This window comes from Centruroides vittatus, unplaced genomic scaffold (assembly GCF_030686945.1).
Source record: "Centruroides vittatus isolate TY-2023 unplaced genomic scaffold, ASM3068694v2 contig_370, whole genome shotgun sequence".
Lineage (NCBI taxonomy): Eukaryota > Metazoa > Arthropoda > Arachnida > Scorpiones > Buthidae > Centruroides > Centruroides vittatus.
In genome coordinates, this window is record NW_027122193.1 from 2,785,926 (window position 1) to 2,809,808 (window position 23,883).

Below are 23,883 nucleotides of genomic sequence, written 5' to 3' on the forward strand. Positions count from 1 at the left end.
ATTTAATATATAATTAAAATAAATAATTAATTAAAATTTTAAAGTATTGTCGAAATTTGATAAGTTTATATAGAACACTAGGCATAAAATTTGTCTAGTTTCTGAGCTTGAAGCGTGTTCTCTAGATAAAGAAAAACATTGATTATAATTTAAATTCTCGTAATTTCGTGTGGTCCACTCGGTTACAGGAGGGTACTAATTGGGCTGCAATTCGGAAAAACTGTAGACCTATAAGTTCCCACCGTCTGTCCTTCCTTAATCTCGAGAACGGAGAAGACAGATGAAATTCGAGACCAGATATGAAAAACGAAAGAGCAGGCATCCCAGATTAACTATATACGAACTTTCGGTTTGCTCCAAAAGTCACGTTACTTCATTTCAAAAATTTTCCCTCCAACGGAGTTAAATACATAACCGGCACGACTCTGTTGCTAACAGGAAAAGTATGATGTACAGGGGCAAAACACTAATACGGGTGAGCGATGATCCAAGTATCAACCACATTATCAACCATTACTAAATTAAGATGGATAAGCGGGAAAACTTATACGTGAATTATGGTTTATTTACTGCACAAATATCACGCGAGCTGCTTTGTTGCGGCGACACTATGAGGGATTCCTGCATCCAAGAAAAGTTATCAATAGGAGAAACATTTTTTAGACTTTCTTTTTACGTTCCTGCAGGCTTAATTAAGAAAGTGTTCGAGCATATCCTAACTCTATGTCAGGGGTTCTCAAAGTGTGCGTTACCGCCCCCCCTGTGGGCGGTGAGTAAATCTAGGGGGGCGCTGGAAGCAGGGTATGAACGGTGACCAAAGGCAAAAGTTGGGGTCACTGATGGGTTAGGGGGCGTTGGGTATAGCTTTATGGAACAAAGGGGGCGGTGGATCGAAAAAGTTTGAGAACCAATGCTCTATGTCAATTGATTATATTAGCCCGTGTCTGAGGACGAGTAAAAGGCTCGTTCAACGATCTGTCGAAATCACTCTCTTTACAGACAGACATGACAAAATTCATCCAAAAATCCTAATTTTTTAACGTTAAATTAAGTCGCTACGCAACAATAAAATTCTCTCGTTGTTGAGAGAGGATCTATTGTTGACTCGTGCGATTATTTAATGCCAGTGCTTTTTCCAGTTTTTGCTTCGTTTGCAGCGATTATTTAAGTAAGTTGAGACAACGATCTTTCTAGATTTAAGTACTTTTTAACTTTGACGAGCAAAATACCGCAATTAGCGAGGGTGGTTTTCGATAGCAATTGATCGGTTTCCTTCAGAGGAATCGCATCTTTTCATTGTTAAAGCAACGTGAAAATTAATAAATAGCCTACTTTAAATCTTATTCTCCGCTATAATTCACGTATTACCTACGTATATAGTGAGTGATCGGTTAACGAACAAAGTCTTGGAACGGATTATGTTCCTTATCCGCTCACCCACTGTATACATTAATATCCCGTCTGAAGCTTAATTAATTAGAATAATTCGAGTTCACCCGTCGTTTCGTTTCCTCTATTTTCACACGTTTTGTGTTACAGCAGTCAACAGAATAGTAGAATAGTACATTTTTTGGTTAGATTTACCTATGGTATAAAAAATGGCGGCGCTTCCGGTCGCCATCTTGTTTGCACACGCAAATGTACAAACAAGATGGCGACCGTCGAATTTAACCAAAACGCGCTTATATTTATACTTATTTCTAAACTAAAACATTATTAAATAGTAAATTTGATACTTACTTTTCCCTGTGATTTTGTCTTCATTTCCTCCATTTAAATCAAATACGAAATATAAAAAATGGTTAATGTAACCCTTGGTGCCAAGATGGTGGCTCGTCTCTGATTCCAGCAAGGAAACAGTGGGACGCACGTTCTAACCTATTCTATTAAATTATTAGAATAGGTTAGGTTAGGTTAGGTTAGGTTAGAACGTGCGTCTCCACTGTTCCCTGTCTTCTGGTTGCTGGAATCGGAGACGAGCCGCCATCTTGGACTACTTAAGTACACATTAACTGTGTTTAACCATTAACCATTAACACATTACTTTTTGATATTTTTTGAAGACTAATCTGTAAATCTCCATATTCGATTGATGCCGAGCCGATCCATTGCATGTGATGTGATGCGTTTGTATTTGAAATGATGGTTCATCAAGGCGCGGTACAGTGCAGCAAAACGCGATTATGAAACGCGTGTGCTCTGCACAGGAGACCTTGAGAGAGTGCGCTGCATGCAAGTAGCTTTGCTTACTTGTTACCGAAACACAACGCGGCACATACGCATGCAGTAGAGATTATTATACTGTATTATTGTTGCAATGAATAAAATGTTTCTTTTATTTACAATATTTTTTCCTTCAATTTATGTGCGTCCTCCTTTTCATTGTAAAAAAGTTGGTCACCTTAATATAATAAATTGAGATTTTATAATATTCTTTTCTAAAAGGAATTAAAACAATCATTTCTGCATTAGAAATTTACAATTCTGATTATAATAGGAATATTTCTTAATGCAAGTTCTGTTTTCACAACAGTCGCTCATTTTCCTTTACAGAATGGAAAATTTCAAAGAATTGAAGTAGCAGCACGCCTCGGGCCATGCCCAGCCCAGAATGGCGCCTGGTGTAATACCGATGCTTCCGAAAGATGCGTAGGAGAAGTGGCACACACCCGACGTCAAACGGGTGGTCGTGGTAACTCTGGACGACAGTGCCTCGTCTCTGGTCCGTTATCTGGAGCTGCGATATCCCGAAGTTGCGGAATGGACGGTGAAGACACGGTCGCGAAATTACTCGTATATATAGATAATATCCCAAAGTTATTGAAAACACTTCGTAACTGCTTTACATAATATAGTATATAATACATAACAAAGCAGTGGTTGCCATATAATACGTATATAGTAACCACTGCCTTGTAACTTAAGCCGGGTGCTTTGGCTCATCGTCTTGTTGGAATTTTGCTTTTGTGCACTTTCCTTTAAATCACGTCACAATATATACTTTGAAGCAGTTATCTTCGACGTTCCAGGTCCAGAATTAGCTATGCGCACCAAACCATAACCATTGTGTGTCCTCCCTCTGTGCTTTAATGTAAATCGTTCTTTTATAATCGGGACCATCGAGTAGGGGGAAGCTGGAAATTTTATCCCGGAGAAGACATGGGGACTCGTAGTTGTTAACTTAATGTTAATTTTGTTAACAGACAATAAAATCTTCAAGGGTGCATTTTATTAATAAAAAAACATTCTACCTATTTTAGGAAAGAAATATTTAATCTAGTTCCGAAAAAGGATGCCAGAACAAGAGGAATTACCATCTCCAAATGCAGAGTTTTAGATGTAGCAATTACAAAAGACACGCACTATGTCATGGTGCAAAAAAGCCCTTTAAAAGGATTCTTGAAAACAGAATTAGAAGTACTGGTATAATAAAGAATAACTCAGAGAAGAACTGTATAGGTTCAGAAGAACAGCAGAAGTGAAGAGTTTTGATACAAGGGGCATCCTGGAAAAGTACCAGAATGTAGAAATATGCTTTTTGGACATTGAAGTCTTATGATAGTGTTTGCAAGGATTAACTTACAAGTTAGATTTTAAAAAAATTATGACGACCAGGAACATATACAGAAAATGTAAAAGTAAAGTAAAAATTAAGTTTGATGTGGGAAATCCACAGTAGCAAGATAACATCCTTTCTTCATTATTGTTTGGCTGATAATGGATAACATTTTAGACTCAGTTGGGAATTGTGTTTTGCTGGTGATGTAATATTTAACTGTATACTGAGAAATAGAGAAAAAATCAACAAATGAGATAGTAAAACAATGAGGTATAGAATTGAAGAAAAAGTGAGATATTAAGAGATGTTTGGATTAAAGTATATAGATAAGAGATGAGTGGTAAAATCTTTCGGTTCTTTCAAGTATTTGGTAATTAATTATCCTCCCAAGTGATAGAAATGATCAAAATATTTGCAAACCAGTTTTGTAGTTCACACAATTTATAGTGAATTCAAGAAGTACACACCAATGAGGTGAAAAATCGTGATATGTATATATCTCATCGTTTTTTACCTCATTGGTGTGTACTGTATTTCTTATATATTATATATATACACATACCATATAATGATACTTTATTCCAATATTAACATATAGATCAGACTTAAGACTGATAAGAAGAGATTAAATGTAAGTAATGGAAATGAAAATGTTAAGGACAATGAGAAATAAGGAATAGGAAAGTCTGATAAACAGACTTTTTGCTTTTTATTACATCCTATTCCTTGTATTTGAAAATGATCATAACAAACATATGGACTTAAAAGTGAACACGACAATGAATGGAAAATAAAAAGCAGTAACCTAAGAAGACACTTAGGAAGAGATGGAGAGGATTATAGAACTTCAATAGATGAACTATAAAAGAAGTATGGGGGAAAACAGTATAGAAGGGAAGGCTCTGACCCAAAAAAGTTTTGGAATAGGAGGGATGATGATAATTCTGATAGATGAAAGGCATTACATACTGTCAACCACACCGTTAACTTCTTATGTAATCCAATTGTTTTGTGTTTTAACACACAAGTTGATTAAGATCCTAAGAAAAGGCTGCCAACTTTATGGTTTATTAATAAACCAAAAATTGTCCACGGAAACAAAATCTAGATCAATAGTACACTACATATACATAACTTCACATCTTCAGGTATTTTGACTATTTGTCCCACAGGAATGAATCAATACTCAATTACAGTATATGATCGAAGATTAACTCAGGATTTAATTTTCAATATCTTCTTGTTCTCATCATTTCATTAACAAGATTATATGTTATTTATTCAAAATAGGTATATTAACTCAAGCTCTTTGTGAATATGTAATTCTTCCCAATTAAGATTTTATGTAATAATGATCTAAAGGCCAACTATTGAGCTGTTTTGTCATTATTACCACTATTACTATTATGTATTTTTTATTTTAAATTCAATGTTTCATCAGTACTTTGTAATTGTATTGAAAGATTGTCTAATTTACTAAAAACAAGCACTAATGTTTTTTTTTATTTACAATAATTATAAATATTAAATTTTTGTCTTGATCATTTTTTACTATTGTACTAGAATTAGGATTAATATTTTTACTGTATTTAAGATATTGTCTTTTTATTCTTTTCCTACAGAATCTTAGTGTTCTGCTCTAATTATATTGAATAACTGATGCTCTACTGTACAGAAATAGACCTGTAAAAATGGCCCCTGGTTTGATTTTAGGTTCATTTTAAAAGAATTTTTAAATTTAACAAATTAAACTTACCCTATCTCTAATCTTTAGATCAACTCCATTATTTAGTTTTCTTTTATCACCAAATTCAGAAAACTTAATCATTATCATCAATGCAGAATTTGAATTTCTTCTAAACTCAAATTAAGTTCCGATAGGATGGGTCAGTTTTGCCGTATTGTTTCCGAATTTGTGGTAAACAAAATAAGCCATTGTTATTTCTGTATTTTCTTTGCCGTGTACTGTTTTAAAGTTCATTAATTATATATAAATTTACACGTATTTGTTGGTTAAAATAATAAAACATTTACGAGTTATAGCTCGGCCAGTAAAAACCGGATTGGCTTTAAATAAACTGGATTAAAATTGACATGGTGATCGAATTTGACTTAAGATAGGGTGATTATTTGATTTGTGTCTTTTAAATAATTCTTAAAAAAATAATTATAGTGATTTTATTACATTAAAAATCAATTTTTGGCAAAATCTGTATAATTTACAACAACAAACTCTTCTCTTTACAACAAGATTTATTCATTCTCCCATATAACCCCAGATTAGTTATACATGACAACAGCCACACAATTGTGGATATAGACATGCATCAGTTAAAAAAACAAAGGAAAAAACAGTTTACAGTACATATTATCAGCAAAACAGACTACAGCCATGTCTGTAAGCAAGCCATCAAAATATATAAAATATATCAAAAATATATAATTCTGTGACACAGTACTATTGCCATGTATGTCAAATATGGGAACAGCAATTGAATGTCAAATCTGTCACTACAACTAGGAACTCTTAACTACAAATATCTGCGATGTTTACTACAATAAATGGTCGTGATGTGGATGAACAGGTGCTGATTTAATGTTATTTTAAAATTTGAAGATAAAATAAAAACAGAGTACAAGCACCATTTTTGTTTGACTGCGATATATGCTCTCTGCATAAAATGCATTTTGTGCCGAAGAGTGTAATTTCACTTCTATAATTGTATTCGTAAACGGTTTGCCCAAAGACGACTGTTTTTCGTTTGAATAATCTCTTTGCGATTAAAAAAAATTAAGCTCAACAACTTTTGGTAAAAATATGCTCGATATGTCTATGCTTTTTGAAACGATTTGAAAAGCAAACAGGAGAATTTGCTCTGCTTACAATCGTACGATACACTTTCGGAGTATATTAGTCGTTTAAAAACTGAACGGCAAATATAATTACGAGAAAACGATACCGGTTTGAAGAATGACACGACGGTTAAAAAACTTTTTGACATTTTAAAAACATTCAAAAAAACTTCCTGTGTTAAAAATGAATTTCGGTAGCTGCCATTTCAGACTAGATCAGAAAAATGGACAAAGTTTAAAAACTGATCACACTGCTAATTTAACAGTTGTTTGTGCACAGAGCACAATCGTTTTGGCACCATTCTTTACATTGTACTTCATATTTAGCTTAAGTACTGTTACAATTTAAAAGATTGATTTAAAAAAATCCATTTAACAATGTTAAAGGTATGCTGAAAATGACTAACTAATATGTAAAGGGCTTGATATGTCCAGTTGTAAGTTTTTGATGTCTAAAATTTTTATTTACTTATTTTCTAGGAGACTAGATGACATTTTATTCCGTAATAAATTCTAGGATACTGTTAGAAGATTTTTTAAAGTTCAAACTTATGAGTAATTGATCAAATCTCGAGAGCTTGGAGTATTTTCCGTCGACATTTATTTATTTGCATATAAAAAATCAAATAATTAAGTATTTCGTAAAGAGAGTTTATAAAACTTGAGTATACTTCTGAATATGGCATATTAAAAGGTACTTTAAGTTTATGTATGAAGATTTAGAGGACATTAATGAGCAAAACTGCACAGCTAATTTAAACAGTAAGAATTGAGGAATATCAAAATGTTTGTATTAACTGTGCAACAATGATTAGATGAAACTTTATTAAGGACAGATGATACATAGAATATCACAGTTTCATTATTATAAAGAAAATGTTTGAACAGTCGTCTTAATAATAATAAAGTTAATGTCATTTTCAGCTCACCTTCTACAATTTAACAGTTAAATCAAAAGGCATAAAAAATGTCAAAACGACAAGGTTTTTAAGTACAAATAAAATTTAAAAAAGAAAATCTTGTTTTTTCTTAAAATAAACATTCCAGATCAAAAACACTTATTGCTGCTATAATATGAGGTAGGGAAAAATGACACCTCACATATTAGCATACAACTTCAAATAAAAATTACTTTCTAAAATCAAAAATTACATTTGGAGGTGGGAAGAGGAAAGCCCACTTGGTATAACTTGCATAAAAAATGCTAAGGAAGAAGCAACCTTTTTTTCTTCCTTGACATATTAAAACAGCACAAAATTACAACCATACAATTATTTACACAGTACATATTTTTCAATGTGATGAATAAAATAAATGGCACACGGTTCTGGGAACAACTTGGATGGCAGGAATAAATGATGGCAGGTAGCGATAACAAAAAGGCAAGGTCAGGCGTTGGCTAGTCGCTACGTTTTCGAGTGTGTCGTCCTCCGCGTACGGCGAGTGCAGAAACGAAAAATATCGGCGATATGGCACCAACTACAAATGTCTTTGTTTTGACAAACACGAACAGAAACCTAAACCTTGCCTATCTTCAATATCAAATGCACCAAAATGTTTATGATACAGTTGTCTTGGGATATCTAAGCAACCAAAAATATCCGGTTGCATTGAGCAATAAACAGCTAAACTACATCCACACAGGTCAACAGAAACAGACCCATGTATACATCAACAACTGAACAACTGAAGATATATGAGCACTGTAGATTACTACTGTATATATATATTTATATATTTACAATCAATGTCTGTACAAAATTGATTCACCGTTTTCAAGATGTTTATATATATATACAATTTTATTAGCTTTGCTTCACTATGACCACTCTATTTACTATGATGCTGACATTAAGCCATGAACAACTGATGCAAGCTCTTAAAAATATCTTTCCTTCATATACATAGGCTTTTGCAATTAAATTTCTGGAAAGTTCTCGACAAGTTCCATTCTAACAAATATGCCGGCATTAACATTTAACAACAAATTCTTGATGCCATTTTGCTTTGTTTTATAAAATTTCAATGTCACTTGGGACCAAAAAAGTTCTGTCCTGTACTCATACTGTTTTGTGAACTTCCACGAGTATTAGTTGCATAAAGCTGTTGTTGAAAATTGTGGAATTGAACTGCATAGTTAGGATCAGCAGTTGTTGGTCCACAAAATGGTGATTGTTTGTAACTAAAAGAGTGTCCCATTGATGGTGGTAATGGTTGGCTAGCCTCTGGTGGCATGCCTGCTGGTGATAACTGTTTGTTACCATACATTGCTGGGCCCTGAGAACCAATTCCTATAATGTTTCCAGGTAAACCGCTTGGTTGACCACCATGCCGTCCAAATATGGGCGATTCGCGTCCTCCAATCTTCAAAATACTGGGATACATTTGATTAACGCCTTGTGGAATTGGTCCTGGTGCAGGACTTCTCATACCCATTGCTCCAACTGCCATATTCATTGTTCTTTGACCACCCATAATTGACTGACCTGGTACCATACCACTTGGTGGAGTTGGAGGTAAAGAAGCAGCCATATTATTTACATTTTGAGTATTATTGCTTCCATTTGGAAAGTACTGAAGATTATGTGTGGGAACTTTATTATCTAAATTAGTAAGAGGGGTGGCAAATCTCTGAAGGAAGTCCAAACTTGGAGGTCTTGCGGGAGGAGGAGCTGTGCTCTGTGGCCTAGCTGGTAAATATTGAATTGTGTTTGGTGCATTTGCTTTAACATGAATGTTTGTGCTATTAAATGGTGTGACTGCACCAGGTGCACGCGTCATCATGACTGGACTCATTGAAGCAACAGCTGAATTCATAGTCCTTTGACCAGCAACTGACTGACTGGAAAAAGGCTGTACATGAGAGTTTCCATGCAAAGAGGCCATAGCCATGTTTACAGAAGCACTTTTGGGCGATACAGTACTATGCATTATAGGATGATTAGTCGTTACTGATGAACTTATTGTTTGGGTTGCAGATCCTGGATTAATCTGTTGAGACATCATACCTGGACTTGGATTCATTGGAGGTATATGAATATTTGGATTATAGGCAGATGTTGTAACATTTTGAATATTCAATTGTTGAATGGACATTGTAGCATTTACATATGTGTTATTAACAGTCTGTGGACCTGTACCCATATTGTGAGCCATCTGATTGGCAATGTTATATGAAGGTTGTCCTTCTTGTTGATGTATCCCCTGCATAGATTGCATATTTGTATGAAAATTTACCATATTTGGCTGATTGTTAGCAGTAGCATTTGTCACTTGCATATTTGACAAATTCATCGATGTTGTCATCATATTTTGTGAGGGATGAACATTACTTGCCGTAGTCACCAAAGGGCCAGAATTCTCACTCATTGCAGCCATTGATGCAATAGGATCAAAATGTGTTAATCGCTGGGAATTATTTGCTTGTTGATGAAGTCCAGATGCAATAGTCCCACTATTATATGATTGTCCATTACCACCTGGACCTGGCCCTATTACATCTGTAGAAATTTTATTTGCAGGAGTTATATCAAATGGAGGAGCCATTTTCTGCAAACTCTGCAAATGGGAGTGGCCAGTTTCTGGACCAAAACATGCACCTGAAGGCATCATGGGTTGACCAGGTCCGCAAGGCATTCCATGTCCAGGTTCACCACACGGCATAACAGCTCCAAACTGTTGATGAGTTGGCATGTTGTTATTGCCTCCTATATGTGGTGTAGGAATTCTTGGATTTATCATTTCTAGATTTGAACCATGAGGACTTGGACCACGAAACCTTTGAATAGGTTCCATTGTTGGTGTATTGCCAGGAAATCTCATTGGATTATCCATTGCCGTAGCAGGTAATTGTAAAGAACCACACCTTGGACCGTGATTAACTGAACCAACAAATCTTTGAGATGGATTATCCATTACAGATGGATGCATTTGATTTGATCCAAGCATTCTAGATAAACCATTAAAGTTTTGATTCTGAGATCCAGAAAATCTTTGAACTGGACCTTCTAACTGTTGAGGTTGTGAATTTGATCCAACTAAACGGTGACCATTTTCGATTGCAGTATTCATTTGTGGACTTGGCAAAGAAAATCGCCGAGGTCCTCCTTCTATATTTCCTTGTCCTGAGCTATTGAAGTGTGTGGGAAGATTTTCCTGAGTAGTATCCATATTTGATGAAAATGGACCATTAAAATTGGAGAAAGAACCTTGAGAACTGTCTGGTGTAGGAAATGGTTGAGGATGAGATGATGGACTCATATCTATGGTATTACTTGTAATTCTGTAAATAAAAAATAAATTTTAAATACATCTTTTAAAATAAATAAATCTAACGTCAATGACTATGTCAAACATTCATTTACAAATGAAATCTAAACAGTATTAATGATAAATAACTACACAATACACTTTAATCTGAAGTTGTTATATAACAGGGGTGGGCAAGCAAGAGTTCAGTGGGAGCCGAAATATAGGTTTTGCAAAATGCATGGGAGCTGCAGTTCTGTACTGTCGTGGCGGATAGTATGGTAAGGCGCGCGATTTTATTATATAATATAAATATAATAAAAAACAAATATTGAATTTTTTTAACAAACATATTTTCACAAAATTATAAAAATAAAATTGTGAAAACAATAACAAAAAACGGAAATTAACACTTTCGGCAAGAGCTGCATGTAACTCAGAGCCGCATTTGCCCACGTCTGTTATATAATTTGGAAAAAGATCGAGTTCATGTGATATAAATAGCAATAGTGACAGCACCAGAGGCATGAGTTTGTTTTAAAATTTATATTTTGTTCTATTCAGTTACATTCCATTACCTGATGACGTTCATTGTAGATGAATGAAAACATTTGTAGTAGTAAAATTAGATATTTTAAACTGTTTTTAGAGTATTTGTATGATATTGCTGTTAGATATGACCAGTTTGACTCGAGGCATTAATCAAGAATTATTAAATGACTGACTGAATAGTTGTTATAAGATTTTACTGATTGATTATGTAGCTAAAGAAACTTTGGTACCTTGATATAAAAGCTCCTTCAGATACTCTAGTATAGAAAGTCTTAGAAAATTACTTATAGTAACAATTGATGTTACATTATAATTAGTAACACAAACCTCAGGACTCCAATCATATATACAAATCTTAAGAAAATGGATTAACTTGACCAATAATAACACCAACTCTCACTTCTAAAACAACTTAAGACCAAGAATGAATAATTTTAGGGTAAAAATTCCACATAAATAAAATAGTGTAATGCCAATTTATGGACCTACTACAGTCCTGAAAATCTCTCATAAATTGAATATTGTAAATAGAGATGATGTATTCTATTATTATGGTTAAAATTTTTATCTTGTTTTGACATAATCCACTAACCCAATGTGCTCCAAATGACAATAAAGTATTGCTAAACACCTATTTATGTACCAACTAATGATTATTGTAAAAAGTATTAATTAGACTATTCATTAATATAAAAAGAACTAATGTAGAATGAAAAAAAGAATATAAGAAAAACACATACATAAGTTATTACATATTTGTTTATTTAATGGTAAGAAAACAAAAGTTAATAAGAGCAAGCAGAAAATTAAGTAGAACAGAGCCAAACAACATTATTTAAAACAATAAAATTGTAATCACTGGTAAAAGGATCTATAATTTAGAGATTAAATTCACATCTTAATAAAAAGCATTATTCCTAGAAAATAAAGTCACAATGCAAATAAAACATTTTCTATTTAAATCTGTTGATTGTAATGATATACAGTCAAACCTGTTTTTATGCGCTCTTTTTATGTGCGATTTTTATTTGTGCGATTTTTTTAATGCGAATTTTTAATTTATGCGGTTTTTTTTGTGCGATTTTTTATTTGTGCGGTATAGTTGGCGACTAGTCTCGTGCGATTCGTCATGTCTCACGTTGACTTATTATAGCTAAATAAACTTATTATAGCATAAATGCACTTATTATAGTAATATTATTGCATGAATATGCGAAAAATGAAATAATTTACTTTTTAAGTCAACAAAACACCACCTGGACAAAAATATGTAAAACAGACGATAGACCAGACGATGCAGTCAAGTGCTGACATCTGTTGTCAATAAATTCTATTTCGTACGGTTTTGAGTTATTTTCTACGTGAGACTTTTTTTATGCGTTCCCTATTCACCGCATAAAAAAAATATATTTTTAATTGTGTTGCGAAAACTATTTTTTACAGCCATTCGTGAAGTTTCGTGCGATTTCTTTTTATGCGTTTTTTTTAATGCGGTCCCTATCCCCCGCATAAAAACAGGTTTGACTGTACTACATGCTAGACAATGTTCAAAAACCAGAGTTGCTAACATTCTAGACATGAATGATCCCTCTATTTTGACGTTAATGTCTAAGAAGTGTGCCTGGGTGGGGTGGGCTTGATCTATTTCCACCGTTAATCGATACGGGATAATCGTCGATCGGTGTGAATAGCATCAAGCCCACTCCACCCAGGCACACTTCTTAGACATTAACATCAAAATAGAGGGATCATCCATCAACACGGAAGTGTATCATAAACCAACCGCCGAACCTTTGTATTCTAGATACGGTTCCTGTATACACAGTATATGTATTAGAAGACACGTTATGTAGCAAAATTTCATACAAATCAGTTTTCCCATATTGTTTCTTTATCCATGTCATTTGATAAGCATCTTAAACAAGGCTGTGGACAAATGGCTAAACACTTACACCCTGCTTTTTGAAACAGCAATTCTAATGGTAAAGATATAGTGTTCTTAGGTATAACAAATTTTTGTATGCATTCTTGGTATAGGATACAAAGAATGTAAAATTCTTTAATTACGAAAACTGTACTCAAAATTGAAAGAAAATTAAGTCGAATAATCCACATTTAAAACAGTCAGCAAAATACATTTAAATTCGGTATTGTTTTCGCTGTAGGTGGAAACAAGGTTTTGCAAATCGAAGCATATATGTCTGAATTTTTATAAGACGCAGGCTAAAAGGTCTTTTGTGGAATAATTAAAAGTTCTTTGTTAAAATTATGATCAACACTAAATACTAAAAACCACTTGAGTCTTTTAATATTAAGAGTAATACTAAAAACCTTTTACTGGTCACGTTTTTCAAGACTGGGTGGGAATGGTGGGACTGGAGACACCTCCACAATATACATATATATCTACAGTACATTTACACATGCAGCCAAATGTAGAATTTAATCAAAAGGTATGTTTATTGAATTTTGGGGTAGAAAGGATAGTGGGGTGGAGCAACCCCTTAATCACCACTAAAATGCATTGTGATCAGACTTAGATATGTTCTCAAACTTTGACTTTCTTTCTTATAATTAGATAAATGAAGTTTAAAAAGTCTACAAATTGTAGTTCATCATTTGGATCATCCCTTGCTAACAGGATATTGTCTACATATTTAATATATAAATGAAAAATTTAAGAATCAATGTGCCATAATCACCTTTCATTTAATGGCTCTTTAAAATGCAATGTACTTTATTTTATGTAATTCAGTTTGTAGAAGATCAAATATAATTTAAAGTTAAGGGTTTAATGTTCAGTATCCTTATGTTCCAAGTGCCTACTAAAGATGAAAATGTATCATCAAAAGTAGTTAAATATATTTTAACTTAAAACTTTCAGTTGTTTTACTTTCTTATTTGGCATTTACAACACATATTTTGTATTTAACATTTTATTAAATAGTGCTTAAGAAGCTCAACTGTTAAGATTTTTAAACAATATTACCAAAACTAAATATGGAATTAGACAGAACAACAAAATACACATAACACTGCATTAAAATTCTTTTACAGATATTATAGAAATATTTTTTAAATAAAAAATTTAGGAAAAGTATTAATGACAGATTTAACTGTTTTACATAATAACAGAAGTGAATATATTAATAATATTTACAATTAATTGAACTCTATAAAAACTTTAATTAATACATTTTTTGTAATTCAATCTACAGTGGGTAATTATAAATGTTAATTATAATTATGTACTCATGGAAACTGAGTCTTAATTAAGGAATAAGTTCAAGTTGTCCTCAAGTTTATATGTAAAAAAATAAAATTATTATACTTACACGTTTGGAGATACCAAATCTAAATCCCTGAGGCTAGTATTAGGCTGCTTTTGAATGGTTAATTCTTGTCCATCAAATGCATTTAAATATTGAATTTGCTGAGGAGATGGCACCGGCATTAAACTTGGTTCTTTGTGCGGTAAATTCCCTTGAGTATTTGAACAGTCAGTCAAAGGTTTCTGGCCATTTGATGTCTGATTGCAAGAGATGTGACGACCAAACATCCCATCACCTGAAAAAAAATTTTTTTTCTAAAACACAATATTATAATTATATATACCGTATATCTCGGCGGATAAGACGATAGTCGAATGATAAAAAAAGGCTCTGAAAATCCGGGGTCGTCTTATAGGACAGATATAAGCTAAAATTATAAAACTTCGACGAAAATTTATACCTCGTCTTATCCGCCGAGATATACGGTATTTGATTAGGTCATTATAACATTTACATGAGGTGATCTAAGAGTAACTTTACAAAGTTCACAGTTTAAAAATCAAAGCATGGTCAAGTAACTACAATGTAGGTAGTTAATAATAACCCAGATTGGCAATTCGAATGATTTGAATAATGTATGATCATGGGGCAGTTGTAATGTATGTATTTCCAAATGACAACAAATTAGACTTATGATTAAGCTGCTTGTACTGTGGACACATTAACACACTTGAAAGAGGTCATTACAAAAAAAATCCAGAACCCCTTAGCTGAAGCATTGACATTGTCAATAACAATGCCAGACCACATATTATAAAATGGAATGTGAATCTTCTGCAGATGTTTCAGTGGGAGTTTTTAATTTCCATACAGCTCGGATATGACCATTTTTGAATTTTACGTTTTCCAAAATTTGAAGGAACATATTGAACTCACCATATTGCTACTGACAGAAAAGTAAAAACTGCTGTTGCTGAGTGGCTTATTGACAGAAACTTATTGCAACATGTAACAAGCAAAGATGAACATGCTTGTTACAAGTTACAATAAATGCCTGAACAGACTGCTATTTTTATTTAAAAAATATAATTATATTAGTTATGAATTATTCATTATTTTCAAACATAAATGGAATATTTCAAATGGTTTCATTGAAAATAGAAAGGTATTTATGAGAATATTATTTTCATCACAAAAACTTTTCATCGCTTCAATATGCTTCAATTTGAGACCCGTTATGCTTTGCATAACTTTCATTTGTTTTCAATTCCCAGAAGTGTGCTTCACACATTGTGAAATGTGATGATAATGAATTCCTCCTCTAGAGATCCAGTCACAATTATTATTTTTCTTATGTAAAGGGCTGCATTCGGCAGATTCAACAGTTGTAACTGAGCAAAGGCGTTTCGATCAGTAATCGATAACTGTTACATAGTTACACGTGCCGAACAATGAGAGTAATGTATGCTTTGGAACAGAAAGCAGCAGCCATCATTAGTCAGTTGCAGCTGGTGATAGATAGTGTAAATAAAAGACTCACTAAATGTGACGTCAAAACTAAAACATGTTCTGAAACAGCACTACCATAGAGGGTGTACAGCAAGAAATATTCAAGAGCTCCAGAACTGTTGAGTCTGCTGAATGCAGCCAATGCCGTATATTTATTCGGTAAACCACCACTAACTTGGACTTTGTATAACCAGATAAATTTTTCAATAGTACAGTAATTTAAAATTTCTTGACAATTGAAAAATTATAATTAATGAGTGTTTTCAGTAACTGGAAGTCTTTGCAATGTGTGCAATTATATTACTGTAGTCAATAATTTATTAATTGGTAGAATCCACAGAATGTAGGACATCTGATGTAAAAAAAATTATTGGATTATATAAGATTATTGTCTGATTAAAAAGTTTTAGTTTAATAATCAAACAGTTAGAATGGCTAATTTTGTAATTAAATGTGTATTAATAAACTGCAAATTTACTTTATAGTAGACAATGGAATATTCATGTTAATTAGTATTGTTTCAATTTCATTTTATAACTGAGAAAGTTATCGAGTGTCTTGTAAAGTTAGAGGTAAGCAAATGTTAACACCATCACTCTCATAACCAGAAAATGCTTTTAAATAAAATACCTTTGCAAATAATGGTTTTAAAAGATTTGTGTTACAGTGAGGACATGGACAAGTAGTTATTCTGTAAGTAAGATGATACTGGAGGTATTTTTCTAAATTTATTCCAATGGTTGTGACATCAAAACTCCTGAGAGATATCAAAAACATTTAGAGAAAGAAAGATTTTTGGGACAAGAAAAGTAGATGTGAATTGAAGAAACTGATAAAAATAAATACTGCTGCTTCCATGAAAAAGCTACAGAAAATGTGACAACAGTAAAATGCAAGATAGGCTCTATGCCATTTGCAAAAAAGGCAACAGTGTGACCAACTACAAAATGCAGAAGAAAATATTGTGTATTAGACACAACAGTCTTTAGGAAAAGCATAGTAAAAGCAAGAAAAGCACTACCTCATAGTCCTAGAAAATGCAAGATAGTATTACTTCATTTGACCAAGAACATAACTAATCCTTTATCAAAATTTCCACCAAAATCACATACCTTACATCTCCCCCATATCTACTGAAAATACTGTTCAAGGATTTTACCAAAGTGATGAAATAAGCTGGCAAACACCCGGCAGAAAAGATTTTGTGCAGGCAGGCAATTCTGGTCGAGCCAAAAAAACTGAACAAAAAAAAAACCTCATGCTTATGACTATTGATGAAGCATTTGGAAGTTTCAGATCTCTGTATCTGGAAGTACAAATAGGGCACTCTCGTTTTCTTTAAACTTCGACCAGATAATGTAAAGCCTTCTTCTGATATGCCTCATAATGTTTATGTTTGTTGTTACTGTGCAAACATGGAAGCAGCCTTACAACTCTAGTATGTGAAAGGTTCCCCAGAAAGCAACTGAGTGAAAAATGCGCGTAATATGGAGAATGAAGCATGCATGATGATGCATGAAGACAATTACAGAAAATGGATCTTTGTCAGACTTACTAAATTACATAATCGAACAATTATTATCATTTCTAGTGTATTTCTTAGTAAAAAATACGCAACAAAAATATTTCCAAGCTTCCAGAGATTCAGTCCTACAGGAATAAGCTATTTTGCAAGTATGTTTGCAGGAAACTACTCTGTAAAAAGACAAAATAAACTCCTGCACAGAACACGTAAAACTGGTAATTATTTTTACAGGTGTTGCATGGGTACTGTCAAGTCATTACTCCTTTGCTATAATCAGTAATGACTTATTTCATGGAAAACACAGTGTGGACTTCCTTAAACACATCATGAAGCTTATTGAATTCCTGCCCAACATCAAGTATGTTAAAATCTTCTCAGACAGCTGTGCTGCTTAATTTAAAAATAAGTACACATTAACAAATCTGACTTTTATGAGAGTACTTTGGTATTAATGGCAAATGGTCATTTTTTGCATCTTCACACAGAAAAGGTGCAGTGGATGAAGTAGGGGTGGTATTGCTAGGAGAACAGTATGAAATACTGTGCATATAAAAAATATGTGGTGACAAATGAAAAGGATTCTTTGAATGTGCCAGCAAAAAGTTAAAAAATATCATCATAATTTTCTCCCCAAAATATCAAACTGAAACATGCAGACCCATGTTAGATAAAAGATGGGAGGCACTCAAGACAATACTCATAGTCTGCATTACTTCAAACTAATTTCTCACTATGTGTTAGCTGAAAAGTTAGTTGCAGTATTGAATCATAATTATATGAATTACCACAGCTACGAGTTCTGAAAAAACCAGCATGTGGCTCTCAAATAAAATGTATTTAACATATGGCAAATTTCTTTTGTAAATTGTTGTTCAGAAATAAAGTTAAATTGTTGATGATAACATACAGTTCTCACATATGTCATACCCATAACCATTACATACTAATATCAATAGATCGTAAGATTTCCTCATTACTGACAGATTGTTGTGGGTCTTCTAAAAGACAAGGATATAGGGTAAATGTGAAAATATAATCTTGAATTTAAAGTGAAAAGATTCACAGAAATCAGGCAATGATTTTGGTGAATAAAAAATTGATTTCCTTTTTGTGTCACACCCGTAACCTTAACCAGTTAACTTTAATACTATTAACAAAATAATAATAGAAAACTACTGAATCACTTATGTAAGTGAGCAAGTGTGACTGTAATACTTCCATATTATCAAAAAGCTACATCTAGTGAAGAAATATTCCAATTTTTCCTTCTGTGACTGTCACATCCATAACACGGATTTACCCAATACTAAAGATTGTATATTGTTGTATACTGACTGACTTGTTTTCTGAGCTTATTTCCTGTAGTAATGAATTTAGCATTATAACCTATTAAAGCACAGTAAAACTTTTGTATAAACCTGATTGTAATGAATTACTGTACTATATATACACCTTCTTAATTACCGTGTCGTTGAAAAAACACCCCACTAACTCAGACAACCTTCACCCCATATACAAATTTTATATAACTGAAAATGGCTAAATTTTACTTTTTGAAAAATGTCATAATAAATTATGAACATGCATCACTGTGAAGAACAAATTGAAATTTTTAATGTCCACCCATAGAAAATAGTACAAAGATTTAAAAAATCTGGAGTTTATTGAATTTTGTTTCAATAAAATATAGCTTCAGTTAAATATATATCAACAGAAACATTAATTATAAGAAACTAGCAGGTAGGCCCGGCGTTGCTCGAGCAAAAGTAACGATAGCAAAGATTAAGATTATTATATTATAGTCACAATAAAAAAAGTAATTTCATCAACAAACTAAGTTTTTCTAGAGAAAGGTCGAATTTGAAAATCGAATGTTATAATATTGTTCAATTTTCACGACATGTTCTGATTATATCGTTCGATTTTCCTGAAAAGTCAAGAAAAACCAAACTAATCTGTTTAAATTTGAAAATCGAATATGTTCCAACATATTATTCTTTCTCTTTTTTTTTTCCAGCGCCCGTAAATCTTGCACGTCGCTTTCTCTTGTTCTCCATTGTTACTTAACACTTCCATCATTACTTAACACTTTGGTACTTAAATCTGGTACCCTAACTGTGCACCAAATTTCAACTTTCAACTCCTAACTGTTTTAGCGAATATTAAGATTATTACGTTGTAGTCAACCTTACCCGTTTTCACAGAATGCAAGAATTGGGTCCTCCCTGTTTCCAGACTAATTACAGAATTTTTAGATGGGTCTAAAAATATGTTCGATTTCCTGCAAAAATGAAAAAAACTGCATCTGCGTCTTGCACGTCGCTTTCTCTTAACACTTCCATTGTTACTTAACACTTACGTTGTTACTTAACATTTCCATTGTTGATGGAAGTGTTAAGACTTAACCCTGTCCCTCTCCCCCATGGGGAGGAATTTCGAAAAATCCCTTCTTAGTGCGCGTTCTCGTGACGTACCCTAACTACATACCAAATTTCAACTATCAACTCCTAACCGTTTGGGCTCTGCGCTGATTATTATTATCAACTCGTCTCGATTATATATATAGATTAATGTTTCAGTTGATCTTATGAAAATAAAAATTAATTTAAAAAATTGTTTTTGTTACAATTATATGCAATTTGATTCTGTTCACAAATTCTGTAGAATGGTTTATATAATTTTAATATAAAACATTGCCAGCTAGATGGTAGAGGTAATTAAGGCAACAGATTGCCACTCTAGGGACCTGGGATTGAACCACCCCAAAAAATTCCTGAGGTTAAAAAACCCCAGGAATGTTTCATTTTTATATTAAAAATAATTTAAAATATAACAAACTATTGCAATATATAAAATCATGGATTTTTTGACGATTTTGGAAGTAATTTTAAAATGTGAAACTGAAAATTTCATGAAAACGTAGTTATATTTTTATCAACATTATAAATCCAAAAAGCTGTATCAAACTGAATTCAAAATTTTTTCTTCCTAGTAACAAAGTGTGTAAATATATTTTCTTAAAGTGAATAAATAATTGTAATGATGCCACATTTTGTTTATTACAATAAAGCCTACCTGTATTGCTACTAGATGTTGAAGAAGGTTGAGATATTGGAGTAAAATCATTAGAACTGTCTTGACCATCAGTTAAATTAACAGATTGTTTTCTATTTCCAACATTACAATTGCCAACTGGAGTACCTGGGCTTGGACTTGGTAATATACTGGATGGAGTACTTGTTGGTGTAGTGTTGGGATTTGAAGGTGTTGTTGGAGTCCTAACCATTGCAGAATTACCAGTAGAAGGTGGTCCAGATGAAGTAGCTGCAGGTTTTGGTGAATTAAGAGGTGTAGTCTGTATACTACCACAGCCAGCCGAATTTCCTGGGCTTGATTGTGACATTCTAGGTCCAGGAGGTGTGGGATGAGAAAACTGTCGCGATGTCTCGGCAGGAGATGGTAATCCGGATGTCATGCGAGGAGATGAAAGAGACAAAGAACTTGGATTTGGAGACGCAGGATGAGGGCTCGACAATGTACTGCACGGCGTTTGATGATAAGGAGGAGGTGGCGGTGGTGGAGGACCTGGTAATCTAGTACCGGGACTCATTCCTATACTTGGACTTGGACTGTTGACTGCAGGTTGAGAAGAAGGTGAACCTGAAACTGGTAAAACTGCATTTTGAGTATTTAAATGTTTTCTTCTTCTGTCTTCATAATATTGTTGTTGTAATTTCTGCCACTCTATCTGAGCAGAAACAGATGCAGGCGGCATGTTCTGATGTTGCGAACCAGCAATTAATCCAGAGGCTGGAAACATGCCATTATCACCACACAAGTGTCTATGTTCCTGTTCACTTAAACATGTATGATGTGGATATGGTATGTCAATTCCTGACTGTGGACACATCTCATTACTTTGAAAACGAGATGGAGCGGGCTGATTTAACATATTATGTATGTTTGATGGCGATTGTTGTTGTTCATGATGCTGATCTGGAAATAACAATTGCTGCATTTTGCGAATCATAGCTAATTGCTCTTCTCGATGTTGCCGTTGCTGAGGTGTTAAATTTTCATCAGGTATTTTCACACCTAAAACAGATAAAACTAAATTTAGCAAATTTCAAGTAGTGCAAAATTTACTAATATAGTTATGCTTTTCTATAGTATATAATTTAGTTAATAATTAGTTTAACAACTGAATATCAAATACACATAGTAAAGCAATAACTCATTAGTAGTTTTAGAAATATTTTCTGTTGAAATTTATCTGATTATGATTAGGCTAATTAATTCACTTACTAGAATTGTTTTATTTGAATAATTATAGATAAGAATTCTGAAAAATTTAGACTAATCCTGAATGAACCGACAGAATTTATATTTATATTTTATCATCATTGTATCATTAACAAAATAATTATTTTAAATTTTGTTAATCAGCAGATTATTATTATTCTTGTAATAATGTAATATATCAGATAATATATAACTAAAGCAGAAATTATTCTTACATATTATAGATTACAAGTTCAACTCATCAAATACGTCTAAAAATTGCAATCTATTACTTATATAATCTGAACAACTCTGAGAGGATTTTTGATAATTTTATTGTATGGTGTGAGAAACTAGAATTTCCACAAATTAACTAACTAATTAGCATGTATTCTAAATAATAAAATCAAAAATGGAAATCAGACAGACTGGTAACTTCACATAATTCAAAGATGAAACTTCATGTAGTGAAAGATTCAAATCTCACTAAACCCTGAACAACCTACAGAAATAAACCAGTATGTCACCTAGTTATAAGTGAAATGCTAATATAATTTGATCCCTAGCAGTAAACTTATAAGGCAAAAAAATACAACTGACAAAATTTGATAGTCACATATGACTGTTCCTTTTCTCCTATTGTGCGTGTGTGCATTTCACAGAATTAATGAGACTTAGTTATGATGGTCATTAGAGACAGAACATAAGTTCATTTGAAAGGACTCAAGTTACCATTGAAAGAAGTGATTTTGAATTTTTCTCAACTAACTATAAGTCAATACTTTAACTCTATAAAAGTCTCTCTCTATTGAGGTTACTGCAGAATGTTGATTCTTATCGTGAAAATTTTTCGATTATATTTGTTTCGTAATTAGTTTTGTGTATCAAATAATAAGCAGAACTAAAATAATATCTTTTGAAAAATTTATAATGCATGATTTATTCTTTATCTTGAACCGATGCATCACTTTCTTGATTAGTCCAACGTATATGAAAATCAAATAATCCTGGGGTGTGTATATACCAAGAGTTTCAGAAATCCTAACAAGAAAATAATTTTTCTTTGGTGGCATGTGAATTTCATGATCCTCCACTAGTAAAATAAAAAAAATCATTATAATGTAATTGAATCATAATTTCGGATGAAAATGAAAAATACATTTCATCAATTTCAGTTCATGTGTACAATTAGTTTTACTTTGACACATCTTATGCAAATTAAAATATATTGTCCTTTAAAAGTTTGAATTAAATTATTTTTTAAATAATTTCATATCTTACCTGTAAGAGAGCTACCACTAGACATTAATGCAGGATTGGCAAGAGAACCTTGATAATGATTTCCACTAGGAAAAGAATGATTTCCTTGATTGGATGCCAATGCTGGCATACAACCCATTGCATTGGGATGAGAATGAGGACCCATAGATCTCATGGGTGTGTTTTCTCCTGGAGACACTCCCAAAGCATTGTGAAATCTTGGATGATTATTCATCATGTTTCCCTGAGGATATTGCTGCATCCACTGCTGTGGGTTGCAAGTTTCAGATGGACCTAATGCATTCATAGCTGGCCAATTAAGCGACTGATTAGATCCAGGACACGATCCCATACCGTGAATAGTACAAGGACCAGGACAAGCAGAACCAGAAGGGCCAGAAAATGGATGCGAAAGCATATTGGGTCCACCAAATTGATTTATATTTCCAGATTTTATTTGTCTATTGTTTTGTTTCATCTGTGCTAGATTATTTAACCACTGCGCAGGATTTTGTCGATTAAACTGCTGGATTTTCAATGGATGTTTCTGTAAAAATAATAATTATTTCATAATTTGATTTTTTTTTTTAAAATAAATTAAATATAGTTTTATCTTGAGGAAACCGTGTTTTATGTTTTCTTTCTTGTGAAGACACAATGCAGTGACAGTAGATTTAAAACACTAGGCAAATTTTCATCCTTTATTCGGTTGACCAACTGAATAAAGGATGAAAATTTGCCCAGTGTTTTAAATCTACTGTCACTGCATTGTGTCTTCGCAAGAAAGGAAAAAAAAATTAAATATACTTATTTAAATTTTTGAA

At 32.9% G+C, this 23,883-nt stretch overlaps 1 protein-coding gene across 1 annotated transcript in view; it reads right to left on the reverse strand.

Annotated features, from left to right (window-relative positions):
* Window positions 1-5,794: 5,794 nt before the first annotated feature.
* The window catches only part of lgs (legless), a 106,956-nt gene continuing 88,867 nt past the window's right edge, over window positions 5,795-23,883 (reverse strand). The window contains exons 11-14 of the mRNA XM_067270374.1: window positions 23,081-23,606; window positions 20,594-21,613; window positions 14,548-14,779; window positions 5,795-10,694 (exon numbers count right to left, since the gene is read on the reverse strand). Of these exons, the coding sequence (XP_067126475.1) occupies window positions 8,441-10,694; window positions 14,548-14,779; window positions 20,594-21,613; window positions 23,081-23,606 (4,032 nt within the window). The 3' untranslated portion in view covers window positions 5,795-8,440. The remainder of the gene's footprint in view (window positions 10,695-14,547; window positions 14,780-20,593; window positions 21,614-23,080; window positions 23,607-23,883) is intronic.